This window comes from Antennarius striatus, chromosome 20 (assembly GCF_040054535.1).
Source record: "Antennarius striatus isolate MH-2024 chromosome 20, ASM4005453v1, whole genome shotgun sequence".
NCBI classification, from domain to species: Eukaryota; Metazoa; Chordata; class Actinopteri; order Lophiiformes; family Antennariidae; genus Antennarius; species Antennarius striatus.
In genome coordinates, this window is record NC_090795.1 from 4,256,883 (window position 1) to 4,275,986 (window position 19,104).

General features: G+C 43.9%; 1 protein-coding gene across 5 annotated transcripts in view; it reads left to right on the forward strand.

Annotated features, from left to right (window-relative positions):
- Positions 1 to 18,874, forward strand: part of asap1b (ArfGAP with SH3 domain, ankyrin repeat and PH domain 1b) — a 42,497-nt gene extending 23,623 nt beyond the window's left edge. For 2 of the 5 annotated variants that reach the window (XM_068343667.1, XM_068343664.1), the window contains exons 8-29: positions 760 to 835; positions 1,539 to 1,625; positions 2,526 to 2,626; positions 2,762 to 2,831; positions 4,206 to 4,293; positions 4,973 to 5,021; positions 6,335 to 6,501; positions 8,614 to 8,747; positions 8,851 to 8,942; positions 9,021 to 9,207; positions 10,354 to 10,439; positions 11,082 to 11,197; positions 11,285 to 11,352; positions 11,944 to 12,051; positions 12,620 to 12,848; positions 14,095 to 14,163; positions 14,683 to 14,844; positions 16,225 to 16,303; positions 16,379 to 16,443; positions 16,523 to 17,076; positions 17,336 to 17,458; positions 17,547 to 18,874. In XM_068343667.1, the coding sequence (XP_068199768.1) occupies positions 760 to 835; positions 1,539 to 1,625; positions 2,526 to 2,626; positions 2,762 to 2,831; positions 4,206 to 4,293; positions 4,973 to 5,021; positions 6,335 to 6,501; positions 8,614 to 8,747; positions 8,851 to 8,942; positions 9,021 to 9,207; positions 10,354 to 10,439; positions 11,082 to 11,197; positions 11,285 to 11,352; positions 11,944 to 12,051; positions 12,620 to 12,848; positions 14,095 to 14,163; positions 14,683 to 14,844; positions 16,225 to 16,303; positions 16,379 to 16,443; positions 16,523 to 17,076; positions 17,336 to 17,458; positions 17,547 to 17,621 (2,785 nt within the window). In that variant the 3' untranslated portion in view covers positions 17,622 to 18,874. The remainder of the gene's footprint in view (positions 1 to 759; positions 836 to 1,538; positions 1,626 to 2,525; positions 2,627 to 2,761; positions 2,832 to 4,205; positions 4,294 to 4,972; positions 5,022 to 6,334; positions 6,502 to 8,613; positions 8,748 to 8,850; positions 8,943 to 9,020; positions 9,208 to 10,353; positions 10,440 to 11,081; positions 11,198 to 11,284; positions 11,353 to 11,943; positions 12,052 to 12,619; positions 12,849 to 14,094; positions 14,164 to 14,682; positions 14,845 to 16,224; positions 16,304 to 16,378; positions 16,444 to 16,522; positions 17,077 to 17,335; positions 17,459 to 17,546) is intronic. The other 3 variants (XM_068343669.1, XM_068343666.1, XM_068343668.1) reach the window with 2 other exon arrangements.
- The last annotated feature ends 230 nt before the right edge of the window (positions 18,875 to 19,104 follow it).

Below are 19,104 nucleotides of genomic sequence, written 5' to 3' on the forward strand. Positions count from 1 at the left end.
ACAATAAAATCCAATAAAGGAAGTTAAAAACGGAAATAGAATCAGATAAAAACAATTTAATAATGTGAAAAAATGTACAAAATCAACACTCTAGATGGTGTCAAACTCCAGGGAAAAGTGGGTTTTAAGAAGAGATTTAAAATGAGACAGAAGAAACCTGCCTGATGTGCGGCCGGAGCCCATTCCATAGGTTAGGAGCTGCTACAGAAAATGCGTGTTCCCTTCTGAGCGTCAGCCTGTATAAATATACAGGATGTATATTTATGCTTTAGCTGCATGTCTATATGTGCAAAACAAGTCAGCTGAGGTCAGTCTTTTCTCTGCCGTCCTACCCATGATGCATAGCTGTCAGTAATTGACACTGAGAGCTGGATGGAGTGGGAGGGACGATGCTGGATGCTTGATGAGTAGAGGAAGTGAGAGACATGTTCCAAGAAGAAGAGGGTGGTGGGCAGAGGGAGGTCATTACTGGTGATTTACTGCTGCAGCGCCACATCGACATGTAAGCTGCCGACAGATCCGTAATGGATTTCAGGACCAGGAAGCACCTCTGAAAACACGCTGCAGATGCAACCAGCTGCAGTTTCTGAGCCAAGAGTCGAAGTTGCAGGATGGAGCTGAGCCTTACATTAAACATGAACTGCACCAACCTCCTCTCTCTGTGCGACGTTTGCAGTATTACACCTGAAAATGACAAAGCAGTAAAACACTCAAATGATGGACTCATGTTGACTTTCACATGTACCTTTTGTGCTGCAGTTTTTTCCAAGATGGCTTGAAGACGGCGGATAAACTGAAGCAGTACATCGAGAAGCTGGCTGCTGATCTCTACAATGTAAACCTTTTTCTTTGTCCTTTTCATCTTGGGTTTTATGAAGCCTGTCTTTTGCATATTTCTCTCAAATTTTCTCTGAATGAACTCAATAAATTGGATTTGCTTACAGAATGCCCACTTACTTGCTTTTCCCATATCTAATGCCTCTTTTATTGAGGAGATGAAATTCTGGTAGTGATGCTTTTAAAGCTCTGAAAAAAAGATAAGTGGGCCTGAAGTTGAATTTTTGAGGATTGTTACTTTTACCTAGATTAAAATAGCAGAAACAGACACGTCATGTTGTTAGAAAGAGTTTCATTGTGCTCAGCAAAACATATTTTGCTCCATCATCACTATAATGCAGCACGTCTACCGCAAAGACGATGATTCAGAATCTCCAGGAAACTAGAAAACGTCACATATTCAAAGGTGATGCCAAGAAGATGCCAGGACAATGTCTTACAGTGTTCACACAGTTTTTTTTAAATGTTTCTTTGACCTTTAGACGACTTTTTGAATGTACGTCACTTGACTCTAAATTTGTACACCAGTGTGAGAAACAACAAGGACAATTAACTCAGGATACGTAGACTTTCCATGTCAAAGGTCAAGGCATCAACACGGCATTTATCAGAGCAAATAGACGGCTTCGTATAAACACGTCTAGTAATCTCTCAGATCTCCTGGTGCATATTTTCCTCATCCTTCCATCTGTTCTTTTCAGATCAAACAAACTCAGGATGAAGAGAAGAAGCAGCTGACTGCCCTGCGCGATCTGATCAAGTCCTCTCTCCAGCTGGACCAGAAGGAGGTAGGCAGGCCACATCTGGAAGGACACACCAGGCCAAATTTAAACGTAGGCGGTGGAGTTCTTAACAAGATCCTCGCAAAAATCAGCCATCAAGGGTTAAACCCAAGAAATGGCAGAAAGAAAAGTCCATTAGAAACTGATTTATTACCACGCACCTCCTGTCAGTGTGGCCGCTACCAGGCTTGGAGCTTGTCTCCTGCAGCATGGAGCGAGTGCCCAGTGCTGTACCATGCTGGTAGCCAGTGTGTGGTCGGCTTTGCTGGTAACCAGCGTTGTGCCTCACTGGCTGCTCAGTGGAGAAGCCACTCACTGTCCGACTTAACGCCTAACTCCCAAACATAGCCCTCCTGCTGTGTTTTTCACACATTCACACTTGGCTGTTCTGCATGTCACAATCTATAGTCTGTTCACATTTCATTTTCACTTTCTGGAAGCCTCCCTTGTTAATAGCACACACACACACACACACACATACACAAACACACGTTAAACGTTGACATGAAAAGATTGTCAGTCCCGTCTTTCACATCAATCGCTGGCACCTGAACTGGATATTTCACACCTCTCCCCTCTATGTCCCCCTTCTCCCCCTCCCCTCCCTTTTGCCTTCTGCTTGTCTGGAATCAAGTCTAGAAGAGTAAGTGCTGGTGCATGTTGAGCATGCTGGCGTATATTTGTCTGTTCTGCTTGACAGTAGAGACTTTTGGCCCTTTAGAGACGTTACAGAGCATGCATAAGTAGAATGAGTTTTCCTGTTACACCCTCGCTTTGTTTCTTTTAAGAAGAAATCCTTTTCCTTGATGGGATTGCAGTGTGTGTGTCTGTGTTTGCACGTCTGTCAGCAGCTCGTCTAAATACCCCCCCTTCAGTTTTAACATGTGGCGTGTGTGTTCTGTGCAGGACTCACAAAGTAAGCAGGGCGGCTACAGCATGCACCAGCTGCAGGGGAACAAGGAGTTCGGCAGCGAGAAGAAAGGCTACCTGCTGAAAAAGAGTGACGGGTGAGTCGCCAGCATAGCTGTGGTGAAAAACACCGCAGAGCGTCACGAGTGTTACGATAAAATTCAAAATTTAAAAGAGATTTAAAAAGAGAAACGCCTTGCTAATGTGGTCGCCATCCTTTCTGCCTTTCACAGCCTGAGGAAGGTGTGGCAGAGGAGGCAGTGCTCAGTGAAGGCAGGGATGCTCACCATATCTCATGCCACGGTGGGTAGATAAACACACACACACGCACACACACACACACACACACGCTCTAATACGAACCCGCTGACCCCCGTGAGTGATTGTGGGGATTAAAGGGACAATATGATGTGGGGATGGTGCGTTTTGGACCTCCTCGGTCTGGAGTGTAATTGACATAGATGGGTTGTCATGGCAACCCCCCCATCTCTCTCTCTCTCTCTCTCCCTCTCTCTGGCCCCTCCCCCCTCCGCTTGCTGCGCCTTGGTGACTCACCTCGAAGTGAGTGTGTTACTGTATGTGCCGGCGCGTCCGTGGAATCGTCTCCGCTCTTGTGCAGCTGCAGCCGGGTGGAATCCAGACATCTGGCTGCTTGTGGCAGAGAACTGACAGGCGTCTCATTCGGCACACATGTTCAGTCACCTCTGAGAATTATTTGATATGAAAATGAATAAGGAATTTTGCCTAAATGCTGCAGAATTAAACCCTGAAGAGATTCTGTTCCCAATCTACAAACCAACAGGTTTTCGTGTCGAGAAAACCATCATTTGTTTGTGACAGCATAGACTTGTTTGCGGTGCACATAGTACATAAAACTAGTTTTAGCCACATTAGCAGCAGACTCATGTTGTCTTTCTATTTTATTCCAGCTTACATTTAAATTTCTGGCGCTACCTCGGTCTGAAGCTACGCCTTTAATCACAGATTTGGCCTCCTGCTGTTCATCTAAACGCTCTGGGATTTTCCACAGTTGAAGAAGAGGACACTAAGCCTGTTGACGTTGCACGTTGTGAGACAGGGATGATATATTCTATTAGCACACAATGACAGATATATTGGCTGCAGTTGTCATTTTTATAGTTGTAGGGCGTGAGCGTGATTTCAGCCTTCGTGCAGCTAACAGTAACACGCAGTAACATCATTTCTGTCTTGGATTGACACTAAAGGTTTCCTTATTGTCCTGTTGAGGAATGAAGAATCTTCACCTGGTCTTTCTTCTCTGGTCCAGTTTGTGCTATTTATATATGATTAAAATATTTCCCTGTTTTTATGGAAGCAGCCTGTTTTTTTGTCTTCAAGGAAGTTGAACTCTAGGTGACTGGAATTGACATGGCGGGTTTCCAACAAGCTAGTCAAGCTCCGAGGGTCATCACGGCCTCTTTTCCTTTCATTAGCGCACGTCTTGGCTCCAGCTCGGCTCAGGCGCTGGCAGGAGACGTTGCTTGGTGTACATGAGCCAACTAGGCTCAATATTATGTCAACTGGTGCAGCCGCCATGATCCAGTTTTTGAGAGAGTTCCTGAGTTCAACCATTTACTTTCTCTTTAGATGTGTAAATATTTTATTGTGTCTTTCCTTTATGATGGTTTTGATTCTCCATCTGTATTCTGCTTACAGTCTAACAGGCAGCCGGTGAAACTCAACCTCCTCACCTGCCAAGTGAAGCCCAGCGGCGAGGACAGGAAGTGCTTCGATCTCATTTCTCGTAGGTTTCACACGAGCACAAAAGTCCCAATATCTACAGTCCAGGGATTTCAAAGCACAACACTGTGTTTATCTGAAATTTAGCTTAAATACTGAGTAAGAAAGAGACAACAAGGTGTCCACATATTAAATTTAGCATGTGATCCAACATTTTATCCCAGTAATAATTAGTGTGTTCCCCATCGCTACTGTTGATGGGAGGAATTCTCCTCGGTACCGACTGGCAGCGCTCCAGATTCCCTACTGTGGGACGGTGACTCTCTGGAGGCACTGCTGAGCCTGTGGAGGATGTTCACGCTGATGAACTTCCACATTCAAACAACCCCGCAGGTTTTCAATTAGAGTTCAGGTTGCAGCTCATTGATGGCCAGTCCAGTTCTTAAAATAGCTTGAGTAGTCCTGCAGATGTCATTAATCTCTGCAATCTTCATTCTTTTTTTATAGGGGTGGTTGAAGAGGAAGGATTTTCCCCCAATTTTTCCTACATATGGAGGAATAAACTTTTATAAAAAGGAGAAAAGCTTCTATCAAATTGGGCCAAAAAATTAGCAATATGGTTTTTATTTTTTTCTAAATGTATGTCCCTGCTTATTACAAAATTAGATGCTCTTTTGTATTAAACAGGTATCACACACAAAACCACTGTCTTGCCCCTTATTGTCTGTGTTTCTGTCCCGTAGATAATCGGACATATCATTTCCAGGCTGAGGATGAACAAGAGTTTGTCATGTGAGTTTAAAAAAAAAAACTGCTGTTCTCTTCTGCTGAGTTTTGCTTTATGCTAACACGTACATGAACATTCATCATGCTGTTATTTATTGATGCCCTCCTGTCGTGGTGGACCTCGATCCACCGGTGCCTGAGCTCTCTGTCTTCATGTTCACGCTCATCCTCCGGGATGCAGCGTTCCGTTCCGTCACGCGTTTCTAGCTGCAGCATCTTCTTGGGATTTTCCATAAAATATTTAGTATTCCTGATCCATGCAGTCACGCTCCTCACACCCCCCCCCCCCCCGAGCAAACCAGAAGCATATTTTAATGCATGAAATAAATCAACACACAATGCTTTGGATTAGTGTTTGCACACGCACACATTGTGTTTGTGTTTTCTAACACATACAGATGAATGAGTGTCGCTCCCTGTCTGGCCTCTGCCTGTGCAGACAAGGTGGACTGACAATGGCAGTGCTGACGTCAGCTTAATAACCCCCAATGTGTGTGTGTGTTTGTGTGAGGGGTGTAGTGCAGGAGTGGATTATACTGTGTAGAGCGGCGGGAGGCCATGTTTGAAAGGCAGCTACGCTGTTTCCCATCTGCATGATTCTTAGTGACAACAGTGTCATTTGTATGGAGGGTGTGTATGTGTGTGTGTGTGTGTGTGTTTTACCTTTTCAAAGCAAATAAATCTTCCAGCGCAATAAAGAGTGTTGAGGAAAAGAATCCGACACAGGAATGTTTCTCACGGTATAGAAATAATAAACGAGAAATTGATCCTGTTTTTGTCGTTACTAAAGGAGGTTTTTCGTTTATCTTTAGTGCAGCTTATGTTCATTGCTTAGTTTTTGCCATCTAATAATAAATTACGTGTGTGGAATGAAGTATACAGGCAGGTGTTGTTGCATGCCAGCTGTACAAAGCAATGAGATCTTTCACAGCTGTAATTATTTTTCTGTTATTTATGGAGAAGTGTTCTAGAAAATAATTGATTTATTTACAAAGTGAAGTTTCAGGGAAAAATAGAAGTATTCTTTTCATCTCAGGGTTCTCAGTTTTTTGCAGTTTTTTTCATATGAAAATAAATAACTGTGCTTGATCGTATTTTCAGACCCAGGAATCTCAGGAATTCCCGGAGCTTTAAGGAATTTTAATCGGTGTTTAACTGGAGATTTGAGAAATTTCAGGCAGTTGTAGTCGTAGATATGTCATTTTTTAGCTCAGATGTTTGGTATCCGGTTGCAATTTTGTGTTTTTCTTATAATTAACATACTTTGATGTGTAAAAAGTCTTATTTTTCCTAACAATTGGGATTGTTCTTGTGAGCAGCTGGATCTCGGTCCTGACCAACAGCAAGGAGGAGGCGTTGAACATGGCATTTCGAGGTGAGCAGAGCACCGGCGGTGAGGACGGTTTAGAAGACCTGACCAAAGCCATCATAGAGGACGTCCTGCGGATGCCAGGCAACGAAATCTGCTGCGACTGCGGCGCTGCAGGTGTGTAAGACGTGTGGGCGTGAGTGTGTGCATGCAAACCTGATCCTCCCCCCGCATTAGGAAGCTGAACCTCAGCAGCAGCGGCGCAGACGTTCGGGCCCTCCAACGCAAAGCACGCAACCTTCCCTCTGTCAGCACAAACACACTGAAGCTCAGCAGCGGTGGGACAACTTTCTGCTTTAGGGGGGGGGGGGACATTTCTGTGCTTTTGAGAAACATTACATCATGTTGTTACATAAGTGACACGCTCTCTGTTGGCCCCTGCAATTTGCAGAGGGAGGAGGTAATTTTTCGTAGCTGTGTCCTCTCTTGTGTTTCAGGAGTTAACTCATGCTCCAGATGTGGATCCAAATGTTTCTGCTTTGGATCCTATTGTTTTTTTTCCCCCCTCGTTCGTTCTCGATGGATGAAAGGCGTCGCTCTGACAGAGTTTCCTGTCCTCGACACCATAAATTAACTTCACAGTTGAAAGGTCATGGCGATGACCTTAAAGATCACCTCTTTGTTCCCTGCGGTCTGAGTTCTCATTTGATATTCTCCCAGCATCTCCTTCTATAAGACATGGCTTTGCAGCTTTAGCCTTAAGCAGCTATAGAGGTCACCGTGCATCGACTCATGCTAAACGTGTTCTCTGACCTCTCACCAGCCTGAATCTGTTCATCACATGATAAAATATGTGTGCATCGCCTCCTTTCTGCCTGTGTTTCCATGAATGACTCACTGGTTTTTGGGCTGGGTTCTCACATTTCCACTGGCGCTGCCCAGCATTCGTGCATCACACACAGACAACAGCATCCATGAGCTCACCATCAACACGCTTTAAAGCTTACTCTAACTCCCCCCCTTACGTTGCGTCATGACATCGGGCGGTGATGCTGGTCAGTCTCAGCGGTTTAAGGGGGGGGGGCCCTGCGTGAGGTCATCCCTCAGTTTGGTTAGCTGCAGGTTATGCAACAGACTCCTCGGTACGATGTGAAAGTGATGACAGCCCTCCAGTCATCTGTTATTGATTTATAGATAAGAGGACTACATCTAGTCGAAAAGTGATCTTTGATTTAAGCACCCACGTCATTTATAAGTTATGTTTACGTGTCAAAGTTGTACGGTCTTCAAGGATGACATGATGGTGGAGATTTTTGTTGATGATTAATCGTCGTAGAAATCATTGCCGTCAGCTCTTAGCTGTCTTCTGTCTTCTGCATTTCATCCTAGGATTGTAGTGGAAGTTTAAGACAGCTTAATAAAAACACAGTTCATGAGGACACAGAGCCCTGGCACTGTCACGCTTATATTTAGTGCTTGTTTGAAAGCTTCAGTAATAAGCAGCTACCTGGATGGCTCTGCAGCTGCACCCGTCTGCCCCGGCTGCAGTTTTTCACCTCTGCCTTATGGCTGCAAATTCAACAATCAGCCTTGTCCGAGTTATTTCGCCATTTGTCTTAAAACCAAAATATAACCACAGCCCTGGATCCCCAGAAAAAAAGGAACATCACTACAGACAAACAGTTGTGGGTTCCAAAGACCAATTTAATTCTCCGTTTACAGCAGAAAGTGCAACCAGATGATGTTGTTAATGAGGCCCCAGTCAGAGTTGGACATTTTAATGGAAATATGACATTTGTGCTTCATCCAGCTGATTTTAAAGAGATTAACAGAAGCTATCTAACAATTACACCCAATGATTGGGGTCGGGTCGGGTAATTGCGACCTGGCAATTGGGTAATAATTGTGAAGGGCTAGCTTGCCTCATCAGATGAAATCCTGTTTTATTAGGTGGATCATTCTAAGTGTAACCGGGATCAGAATGTTGTCTGTTATCTATCCTGTCGGCTTAAATGTGTGTGAAAATGTAAAGATCTTTAAACCCACGTTTAGTGTCAAGGTTTGGTGTCAGTGCCTCACAGGACTAAAAGCTTCTAACAATTTTCTACAATCAGATGGAAATAAATCACCCGGGAAACCAATTTCTCTCCTGACAGGAGCCCGACGGGACCAGAATACCGTATATCCAGATAAAATAAACCTGCAGAAATAAAGCAGGGCTGGTGCTTCATACTCCATCCATCCATTCATACCACCACTGATTTTGTCTTGTGTGTTCTGTATTTATAGATCCTAAATGGCTGTCCACCAACCTGGGGATCCTGACCTGCATCGAGTGCTCTGGCATCCACAGAGAGATGGGGGTTCACATCTCCCGCATCCAGTCCATGGAGCTGGACAAACTAGGAACCTCAGAACTCTTGGTAAGCTTGGGATGATCTACCGCTTAAAAAAACACTGGAATCCCAAACATTTATTGTGAAAAACAGCAGATTTATGATGTTGTCTTTTGTTTTCCTCCTACAGCTGGCCAAGAATGTAGGTAACAGTAGTTTTAATGAGATCATGGAGGGAAACCTTTCTTCCCCTTCACCAAAGCCGACTCCGTCCAGCGACATGTGAGTCCTGCCTGAGAAGAAACTGATATTTACATTTGTTCATTGTCCAAACAGCTAAATTCCTCTTTTCACGCGCAGGACGGTGAGGAAGGAGTTCATCAACGCTAAATATGTGGACCACAAGTACGCCAGGAAGACGTGCACGTCTGCAGCGGCTAAAATGATTGAGCTGTTCGAGGCGGTCCAGACCAGGGACCTGCTGGCCCTCATTCAGGTCTATGCAGAGGGGGTGGAGCTGATGGAGCCGCTCCCAGAGGTTGGACCGGTGAGTCGATGGACGGGTACTAACCTCAAATGGTGGGAATCGCCCACGTCACAAAACATGTACTTGAAATCTTGTTTTCCATTTCCAAGTTGATTATTTCTGGAAGAAATGCAGTTAAGATGGAACAAAGGCGATAAATAAAAGATTTGGGTGAACTGAGCCTTTAAAATATGTGCAATTCTCACATGATTTGATGTCATTTCAACAAAATTTCACACATCTCAGTCTCCTCATCCAATGGTGCAGTATCTCCATCACACACCGTCGTCTCATCTTTCAGCCAAGCTCTGCATAAATCTTTCTTCCCACCAGGACAAGCCACCGTTTGACAAATTGCACCAGTTGATAAAATATTTGTCGGGTACAAATGTGCTGAAAACAGTTGGAAAATTTTTGACTCATGCAGATAACTCCACCAGCAGGTGGTGATGTCCAGCAGCCTCCACCCCGAAGTACAGGCATCATCTCATTCTGGGTTTTTATTTACTCGAGATGACGACGCGCGTGGCAACGTAATCCATGTCTCTGCTTTATATTCTGCGGTTTAGCCTGCTTTCTCTGTTCCCCCTGCCTGGTTTTTTTTTTGGTTTTGGCACAAATGAAACTTCCATAACAAGATGGTGAAGATGGTGTGCGGTAAACAACATGTGTGATCAGACTTAATCTGACATAAATGGGTCAACACAGGCATGGTGGTTCTCTAATAAAAAATTAAGTGTTCTCCGCAGCAGCAGAATGAAAGAATATTGGTTAGAAGCTGCTGCTGTTGTCAGTTTCACCGATATGTGATCTGTTGACGGCTGTAGATGGAGCAGACATCCCCTCCCAGACACAGATGGCAAGACAGGGATTTACCCCGTAGATTCCAAAATGCCACTTAATATGCAGTTACAACATTTCATCTTTTACGTGCATCTCAAATGTTGCAGCTAAAAATTTAGCCTCAATTTGCAGAGATAGAGGAATTCTGCCAAAATGGTCAAATCTCAGCTTTTGTGCCTGCAGAAACATTATTTTTAGGAGCCATTTTGTTTACCGAGCCTTTTTTAAATGCTCAAAGAGACACAGAGAGGCAGAGAATACAGAATGGATGCTGCCCAAAGATTGTCTCACCGTGTCTTTTTTGTGTTTGGTCTCCCCCTGCAGGAAGCCGGGGAAACAGCCCTGCACTACTCCGTACGGACCGCTGACCAGACCTCGCTGCACTTGGTGGACTTCCTTGTGCAGAACAGGTATACTGTATTTCTAAGAGGTGTTTTCAACCTAAAACAAAAAAAAGTTGGAGCATTATGCATGTGTCTCATTTGGACCTCAATTTTAACGACACATCTGTAGAAATTTCTTAAAAAGCTGCAGAGGTTTGCAGGAAATTGTTGTAGTAAACAAGAATTTTGCACAAACATTCAGCATCAAATTCAATCTGTGCTTCAGTCTGGAGGGAACGTTGAAGTGCAGAGGAATGCTTAGCGCCACACAACTTGCTTTCCCACAAGGCAAACAGAAATGGGTCAAGCACTTTTCTTCTCTGCCTTAATTTATTCCCCTCTTTTCAATTGTTTACCCACCGCTGCTCCGATTGCACACAGTCTCCACAGAAATAAGCGGGGCCCGTCTCGTTAATTAATAGCGTTGCCCGTATAGCCCTCGCTATTTAAAATATTCCTCTTGCTCCTTCTGGGTGTTACAGGAAATCTGAAAGGCTTTTTTTTTTCTCCCCTTTTAATGCATTTTAATGGAAACCATTTCTAGCTTTAAAGAAAAAATTTTTTTTCCTTCCCTTTTGTACTCATTCAAAATAATGATTCATGAAGCTGTGTGTCGGTGGAAAACATCATCAGGCGTGTGACCCCGTGTCCTGACTGTGTTTCTCTCAGCGGTAATCTGGATAAGCAGACGGAGTGGGGGAACACCGCCTTGCATTACTGCTGCATGTACGAGAAGCCCGAGTGCCTCAAGCTGCTCCTGAGGGGGAAGCCAGCCACCGATATCAGTGAGTCACATGTCCAGGCTGTCGTTCAAATCTTCTGTGCGCACATATCACACTCTAACTGTTGATTATCCCTCTGCTCCCCTTCAGCCAATCAGAACGGAGAAACGGCACTGGATGTTGCCAGGCGACTGAGGAACACTCAGTGTGAGGAGGCAGTAAGTACAAGACCGTCCAGCTGGTTATTTTGGACGATGTGGTGGATTTTAACCATCTGAAATGTGACAGAATCCCTGAACATACAAACAGCTAATGGAACAAATGAATAAAAATGGTTGTGGAGTGTAGATTATGACAATAAATGTGTGTTAACCAATCACAGGGCTGATTATTCAGGACACTAGATGGCAGTCAAATGTCTGTTTGAAGCCCCAGGCAACAAAGGAGTGGAAATATATGTTCAATTTTAATGCTAATGTGAGCAGTCAGGAAACACACATTTTAAATATAAAGTCGAATGAAATATATTCACATTTTATTTGCCTTTATATATTTGTACTTATATATATTATATATATTAATATATATATTAGAACATTTCATTTTCATCCCCCCTCTGTGCCCATTGTCTTGGTCATTTTAATTTAACTTTACGTTGCTGATGCCAGTTTGTATTCTACACAGTTAATTGCTAGTTTTCAAGTGTATATCTCATTGTGTGTGTGTGTGTGTGTGTGTGTGTGTGTGTGTGTGTGTGTGTGTGTGTGTGTGTGTGTGTGTGTGTGTGTGTGTGTGTGTGTGCGTGTTAGCTGGTGCAGGCTGCAGAGGGGAAGTTCAACCCTCACATCCACGTGGAGTACGAGTGGAGCCTCAGGCTGGAGGAGATGGACGAGAGCGACGACGACCTGGACGATAAGGTTTGAACAAACCTTCAGCTCAGGAAGGTCCTCAACCTCCTGCTACTGAAACTAACTATGAATAACAGAGTGTGAGTCAGCGTCATGTTCTGCTGTGAGTCAGCGGTATTCCTGTGGAGGTCGGCGGATCAGCTGCTATAAATGTACCTGCATTAAGTTTTAAGTTAACATAACCAGCAGTAAAACCATTAGAATGTTTTTTTTTAATTTTCAACCTTAGGTATCATGATGTTACTGCTGGAAATTGAAACCAAGAAAAAAAATTGAATGAAAAACTAATTTTGCAGCTGTTACTATACAGTAGGAGAACCTGGTGATTGATTACTGTTTGGAGTGGAGCTGAAGGACGAGTTTAATCTGCTAAAAACAAAAAAGAATTTCATAATACTCTCTGTAAGGATGAAGCAATCTGGACTTTATTTATAACATCATCAATTCATGGCAAAGAGACGCACAAATTAGCAGAAGATTCAACGCACCGTGAAGCACGTATGGACCGAGCTGAAGGCAGATGGGTTCACTTGAAAGTAAACCAGGGTGTCTCAGCTGTTTTTCTCTCCATCTGCAGCCCAGTCCCATCAAGAAGGACCGGACCCCCAGGCCCCAGAGCTTCTGCCACTCCTCCAGCCTCTCCCCCCACGACAAGCTCTCCCTGCCGGGCTTCATCACCCAGAGGGACAAGCAGCAGCGTCTGTCCTACAGCGCCTTCACCAACCAGATGTACAGCGTCTCCACCGACCTCAGCTCCTCGCCCGTGGCCGACGGCCCGCCGCTGCCCCCCAGGAACCAGGGCAAAGGTCAGACCTGCCTGCTCTGAGTGCTTTTTAAGCCTGCATCCATTTCCAGATGAAACCCATAAACTAACCACCTCTATCTCAACAATGAGAGTCAGTAGATTCAGATAACTGAAAATGTCAGTCTGTAGTGAAACTGTATAAAAGGTTATCTGTGTGTTAAATATAACTGATGATTGGAGGGAAGTTCTTCACTTCTGTACTTTATTGTGTCTGTCAATGTTTGATTACAACCAGGGCAAGATGAGGTGCAGGGAAACGCTTTGTTAGCAGTTTTCTAGCACATCTAAACTCCCGGCAGTGGAATGTAGTTTCACCAGATCAGAGGGCGGGAAGCAGGTGTCATTAGTCTGCTTACGCAGTAAAGCGTTTGGAAAGCAGGGCCACGAGAGAACGCAGGGCAGCGGAGGTTCGTCACGAGGTCGACAGGGAAGCTGGATGCACATTTCATCATTAGCCTTGACACAATATAGACAAGATGCACTGTGGGTATGCTGTCGCTGCAGTATCAGAATTAAAAATAACTCCCCTCCCTCTGTGGAGGGGTTTAAAACAATAAGAGTTTCCTTAGTACACCTTTGCCAAAAGCTTACACTGCAAAACATCCCTGTCAACAAGTCATTATAATCCATAAGGGAGCATTTAAATCCTATTTTTTTAGCAGAGGTGTTAAATGTCACTTGTTTCCAGTGCAGTTGAACACATTTCATCTGCTCCTGTGCAGCTACAACAACCACACCAGTCATTCTGTCCATCCTCACACATTTGGCTTCTCATTTCTATCTGACAGTCATTAATTTTGTCGACTGAAATCACGACCATTGCTATCAGATATTGTAAGAAAAGCAACATAGAGATTTAAGGAAGGGAAGAAAACCTTCTGTTGCATTGATGTTTCAAAAATAGTTTTCATGTTTAATTCATGCAAAAATAAGATTGTAAACCACGATGGTTTACACACAGAATAACACGAATAACACACTACCTCTTCAGATTACAGTAGCTGCAGATTAGCAGTGCATCTTCCGCCCTGGCACCAGCATTAACACCATTGTTCTCTCTCTCCTTATTTTGATTAAGTTGTTTTATTCTTTTATTTATTTGCCTGCCACTGATAAGATTTCATCTTATATTTTACAGTGTGTGGGAGCAGCCGCTCGGTTTGAGACTTGACATCCTGTAGATTCTCTCCCACACTCCTCATCTCGCTCTCTTTTCTTTCTCTTTTTTTGTTTCTCTATTCTTTCAGCTCCACACTTGGCATTCCTCGGCTCTCATTCGCACTACGCCACACTGGCTGGCACCCGACCATACATCAGTGAATATCCTGTTTTTACGTTCTCCCCATATACAGTTAAACCCTCAGTTGTTTCTGCCTTACAGCTCAGATTCTGGCTGGTGGGGGTCTTTTCTTCACTGAACAGTAGGACCATGCAGGCCTTGTTATTTCTTGCCTATGTTAATTTTTTATCAACGTCCCACCAGCCTTGAGCTGTAAACTCTTCACCACAGCTGAGTCCTCTCTGGCTGAGCTCTCTATTAGCTGATTACGTCTCTCTACACAGTCGACCCCCAGCAACTTTGTGGATAAATAAATTCACCGAGAAAAAATATTCCCCCGCCCTGAATCATCAGGTCCCATTTCATTATTTTGCATCGACGCATCTCCTCGTGTCCAGTAAACTCCTTTCTTCATATTTTCCTCCTCCTCTCCTCTGTTATCCTTTCCTCTACCTACTCTGGGTCTCAAAGGGTGGGGGTAGGGGTGGGGGTGAACAGGATGACTTTTTCCAGCTGGGGATCATCACCTCATGTGTTTTATGTATCGCTCCTCCAGCTCCTCCCCCATCTGGCCCTCCCTCTACACTCACACCAGGAGGCAGCTCCACCCTGTCCAAGAAGAGGCCTCCACCCCCACCTCCTGGACACAAACGCACCCTGTCCGACCCACCCAGCCCGCTCTCTCACAGTCCACACAGTAAAGGGGGCTTATCTGGGGGTGAGAAACAAAGCACACGTGTGAACAGTATGAACTGGTTTCACTCCGACGTGACGCCAGCCTGGAGGTTGAATATTATGATTGTCCAAAACTGCAGGGTCTTGACTCTGCACTGAAACAGGAATGTTTTAGGTTTGATAAGAAGGTCCACAGATGCAACAAATCTTAAAGGTTTTTAAGATGAACCTTATTTATTTAAAATGTAAGCCTTTAATTTACGTGTTCAGATGATTAGAGGTCTTGAGAGGGATTGGCAAGGTTGAAAACAATAGTCGTTTGGACTAAAAAAGTATTATATATCAAAGATCGAGTATTATTACTATGAAATATGAATATTTATAGCTTTATCGGGTTACTGTTATATATAAGAGAAGAAAAAAGACTACAAATTTTGTCATATGAAAAGCTGAAAGTGAGATTTTTTTTGGTCATTTTTGCTCGACAACAGACTAAAACTAAAATATTTAAATATCTGCTGATTAGTTTTCTGTTGATTCTGTCCTTTGAGCCCAAAATTTATTTCGAGGCTAAGAGAGCTCATCTTAAATAAAGAAATATGGATTCTAGGTTTCTCCCTGTGACATAGGGGCGTTTTTCTAAATACCTGCAAATATGTTTGAACTATTTTACCATGTTTCACAATCATCGTAACACTAACCCAACTAATCAAAGTCATTTATGATCGATGATCTTAGGGTTGGAACACTTTACATAGATATTATTGTACTAAATTGATTAACTTTAGATTAATAACCTTGAATTATAGACATCCATCCTGAATTCTAGATGTTAGCTTGAATACCACTACAGAAGAGAGCTAATATTTACGGTAACTTAAGATAGCCTTGAACGCAACTTGAAGAATACCTTTTGCTGCTTTTCGTTCAACCACTAGTTAAGTCGAGGTCACCAAACAACAGACTCCCAAACTACTATACGGGACGTCGGTGAGTTTGTCTCATTCTGGGTTCGATAGAAAACTACATCATCATTTTGATTGATTCTGGTTGATCAGCAGTGAGGCACCACATGGAAACAAACGACGATCAGATCAAGCGCACCTCAGTCATCTTACCTGCACGCTCTGACGGGGATGATTGTACTGTTAATCCATGTTTATCATTTGTCATCTTTGGTGTTGTGTTCATTCTGTATCACTCATACCGTAACACACCAACCACTGATTGAAAGACGACCCTAAATTGGACAACGTCAGCTTCCAAACAACTGGGGCGTATGGAAAGCTCAGCCAGACGACGCCTCCCTCATTGTTTTGTTTTTTTTAAACCATCATGGCATGTTGAGTTATTTCCACATTTATATTAATTCCTCCCGTCGGTTATGCTGTTGAATAAACTGTCGTCATGGATGATATTCTAGGGAGCGACTCCACGCCTCCTCCTGTCAGCAAGATGTCACCTGTTTCTAACAAGTTTGAAGGAATTCCCCAGCAGCAAAGGTAAAGAAAAACGATTCAAGTGAAATTTGAAATTCTTTAATTTCTTATAACCACTTATGAAAATTCTTTTCTCAGCACTACATCAAGCAACACAAAGTCAACACTTGGTCCGAGGGTTCTTCCCAAACTACCTCAGAAAGGTATCATCTGTAACGTTTGTTGACACTTGTTGGATCGGGCTGCGTCTTGTGTGTGACTGTCGCCTTTCTCCCTCCCCAGTGGCACTGCGGAAGATTGACACCATTCACCACCCGTCTATGGATAAGTCCAGCCATCCTCCAGAAGTCTTCCAAAAGTCACCACCGGCGATCGACACCCCTCAGAAGACTCCCGTAGCGGACAGGCCTCAGCTGGGAGACCTGCCCCCAAAACCGCAGCCGTCTGAGCTTCCTCCCAAACCCGGGGAGCTTCCTCCAAAGCCGCAGCTCTCCGACCTCCCCCCCAAACCTCAGCTGGGAGACCTCCCACCCAAACCCCAGCTCAAAGACCTGCCTCCCAAGCCTCACCTCGCAGACATCCCCCCCAAACCTGGAATGGCCGAGTCCGCTCCCAGGCCGCCTCCTGGAGACACGGTGCAAAGGCCTCAAACGCAACCTCCGCCGCCACCTCAGACTTCGCCTCAGCCGCTTCCGCTGCCTCAGCTGCTCGACTCGCCATCGCCGAACCAACAAATCAACATGGGTTCCCCCTCCCAACAAGCTGCTGAAGACACCAACGGGACCCCACCCGGGACTGCAGAGACCCCAGTGCCTCTTCCCAGGAAGATCAACACGGTACAAACATGATTTCCTCTTGGTTTTTTTTTTTACTATTTTGAGCTGCTGTTGTGGTTTTTGTGTGTTTCTCTCCTGTTCCTCCCAGTTATTTTCTACTTCATGTAACACACATTTGTTTTCTAGATTGAATTGTAGTTTATTATCATCCCCTAGTTAGTGCATTATTTTTGTCAGATCTCTTTTTATAAACATGTTTCTGGACTCCATGCGTGAAGCTGAGAGTGAAAACAAACTCATCCGTTGGTGTCTCCTCTAGGGGAAGAGTAAAGCCCGCCGGGTGAAGACCATCTACGACTGCCAGGCAGATAATGACGACGAGCTGACTTTTGTTGAAGGAGAGGTAATCATAGTAACAGGAGAAGAGGACCAGGAGTGGTGGGTGAGTCCAGCCTCGCTGCTCTGCACTCTGCAGCATTCCACCATCTTCACCAAAAACACTAGCTAATTCTAAATCCTCGTTTTCCCAGATCGGACACATCGAAGGAGATCCGGAAAGAAAAGGCGTGTTCCCCATGTCTTTTGTTCACATCCTGAGTGACTGACAGCCGGACAGACTTGCACTACACCTTTCCCTAAATTGGGAGGTCCTGTAAATAGTTATTGTAACACCCCTTGTCGCTTGACAAGCGTGGTTGAAGAATTAAAAACAATGAAGAAATCCCAGAATGCTCATCGAGCCATGGATGCTCCTCCATGCTGTACAAAGAATGTGTGTATTCTTCCCTTACCAGTATTATCTTAACCTTATAGTACGGCTGCGACCAAGCCACTCTCAAAAGCCCTAGCACTTACCTAAAGTCTATGTTTATGCTGTTACTGTGTATATATGTATGTACATATATATATGTATATATATATATTTGTGTGTGAGTGTATATACATGTTTATTGTACAAAACATGTACCGTTGCTCTCCCTACCTGAGTTTTAATTCAATCTGTATTCATTTTATCGGCCCTCGAGTAATTATCAGCTTATATTTCTGGAATAAGGACAAATGAGAAATGGAATGTGAAATACCTTCATGTCACTATTTGCGTCTTGCATCCATGTTTACCACCGTATTTGACTGGAGAAGCAGGAATTTCTCACTGATCTTTCCTGAAATGAGAGGACTTTCATTCAATGTGCTCCTTGTTCTTGCTTGCTTTGTGTGTACATGTATTATGGTTGTTTTACAGTATAAAAACCTGCTGCTACTGTGTGGTGGAATATCAAAGCCTGTGGTTCACTGTAGGTCACTAATTTTCTCCTTGTTACACTGTTCACTGTATGTGTGTTCTGTGTGTGAAGTCAACGTCATCTTCCTTCGGTCCTTCAAAATTTCTGTGCATGGTGTAACAATGACTGGAATTGAGTGGAGCGCTGCATTCAAAGACTGTCACCTCAGGGTTTGAAGAGCCACTATTAACCAGGCAGGACAACACAAAGGGTCTCCTGTCGCTGAAGCCACTATTAATGACAAGTACGAGAAGCTCAAGAAGACATCTTAGCAATAACTTGATTTTCCGACAGGCTTAAACATTTTACACTAACCTGTGTTTGATTCAGTGTCTTGTAAAAACCTCATGAGCTTGAATTTTTTTTTTTGAAGTTTGAGTCATGTAATATCATTCCGTTTTACTGGATTCAGTGCATTTCCAGGTTTGCCTGTGAGCCAGAGATGTATTTTAGAAGTGGACTTTGTAAACGGCTGGAAGCAGCCGATGTATTTTCACCAGGTCCTCACTGACTTGCATTCCCCCCCCCCCAATGTTCAAGAACAAACCCATTGACCCATTGTATCATTAAAAAGTGCTGTACTTCAACAGTGAGCTGGTTCTTCTTGCTGTATTGCATCTTTGACATATTTGTGAGCCGGTGGAATTCCATACATTAGATTTTTAAGCAAATAACTGGAAGTACTGTTAAACACGAGAGGAGGGATGCTTTATGAAATTAACATCAATACTTCCAATGCATATCTGTTCATTTATTGTGAGACCAGCTAGCAGCCATTAGCTTAGCACAGGAATAGACACACCTG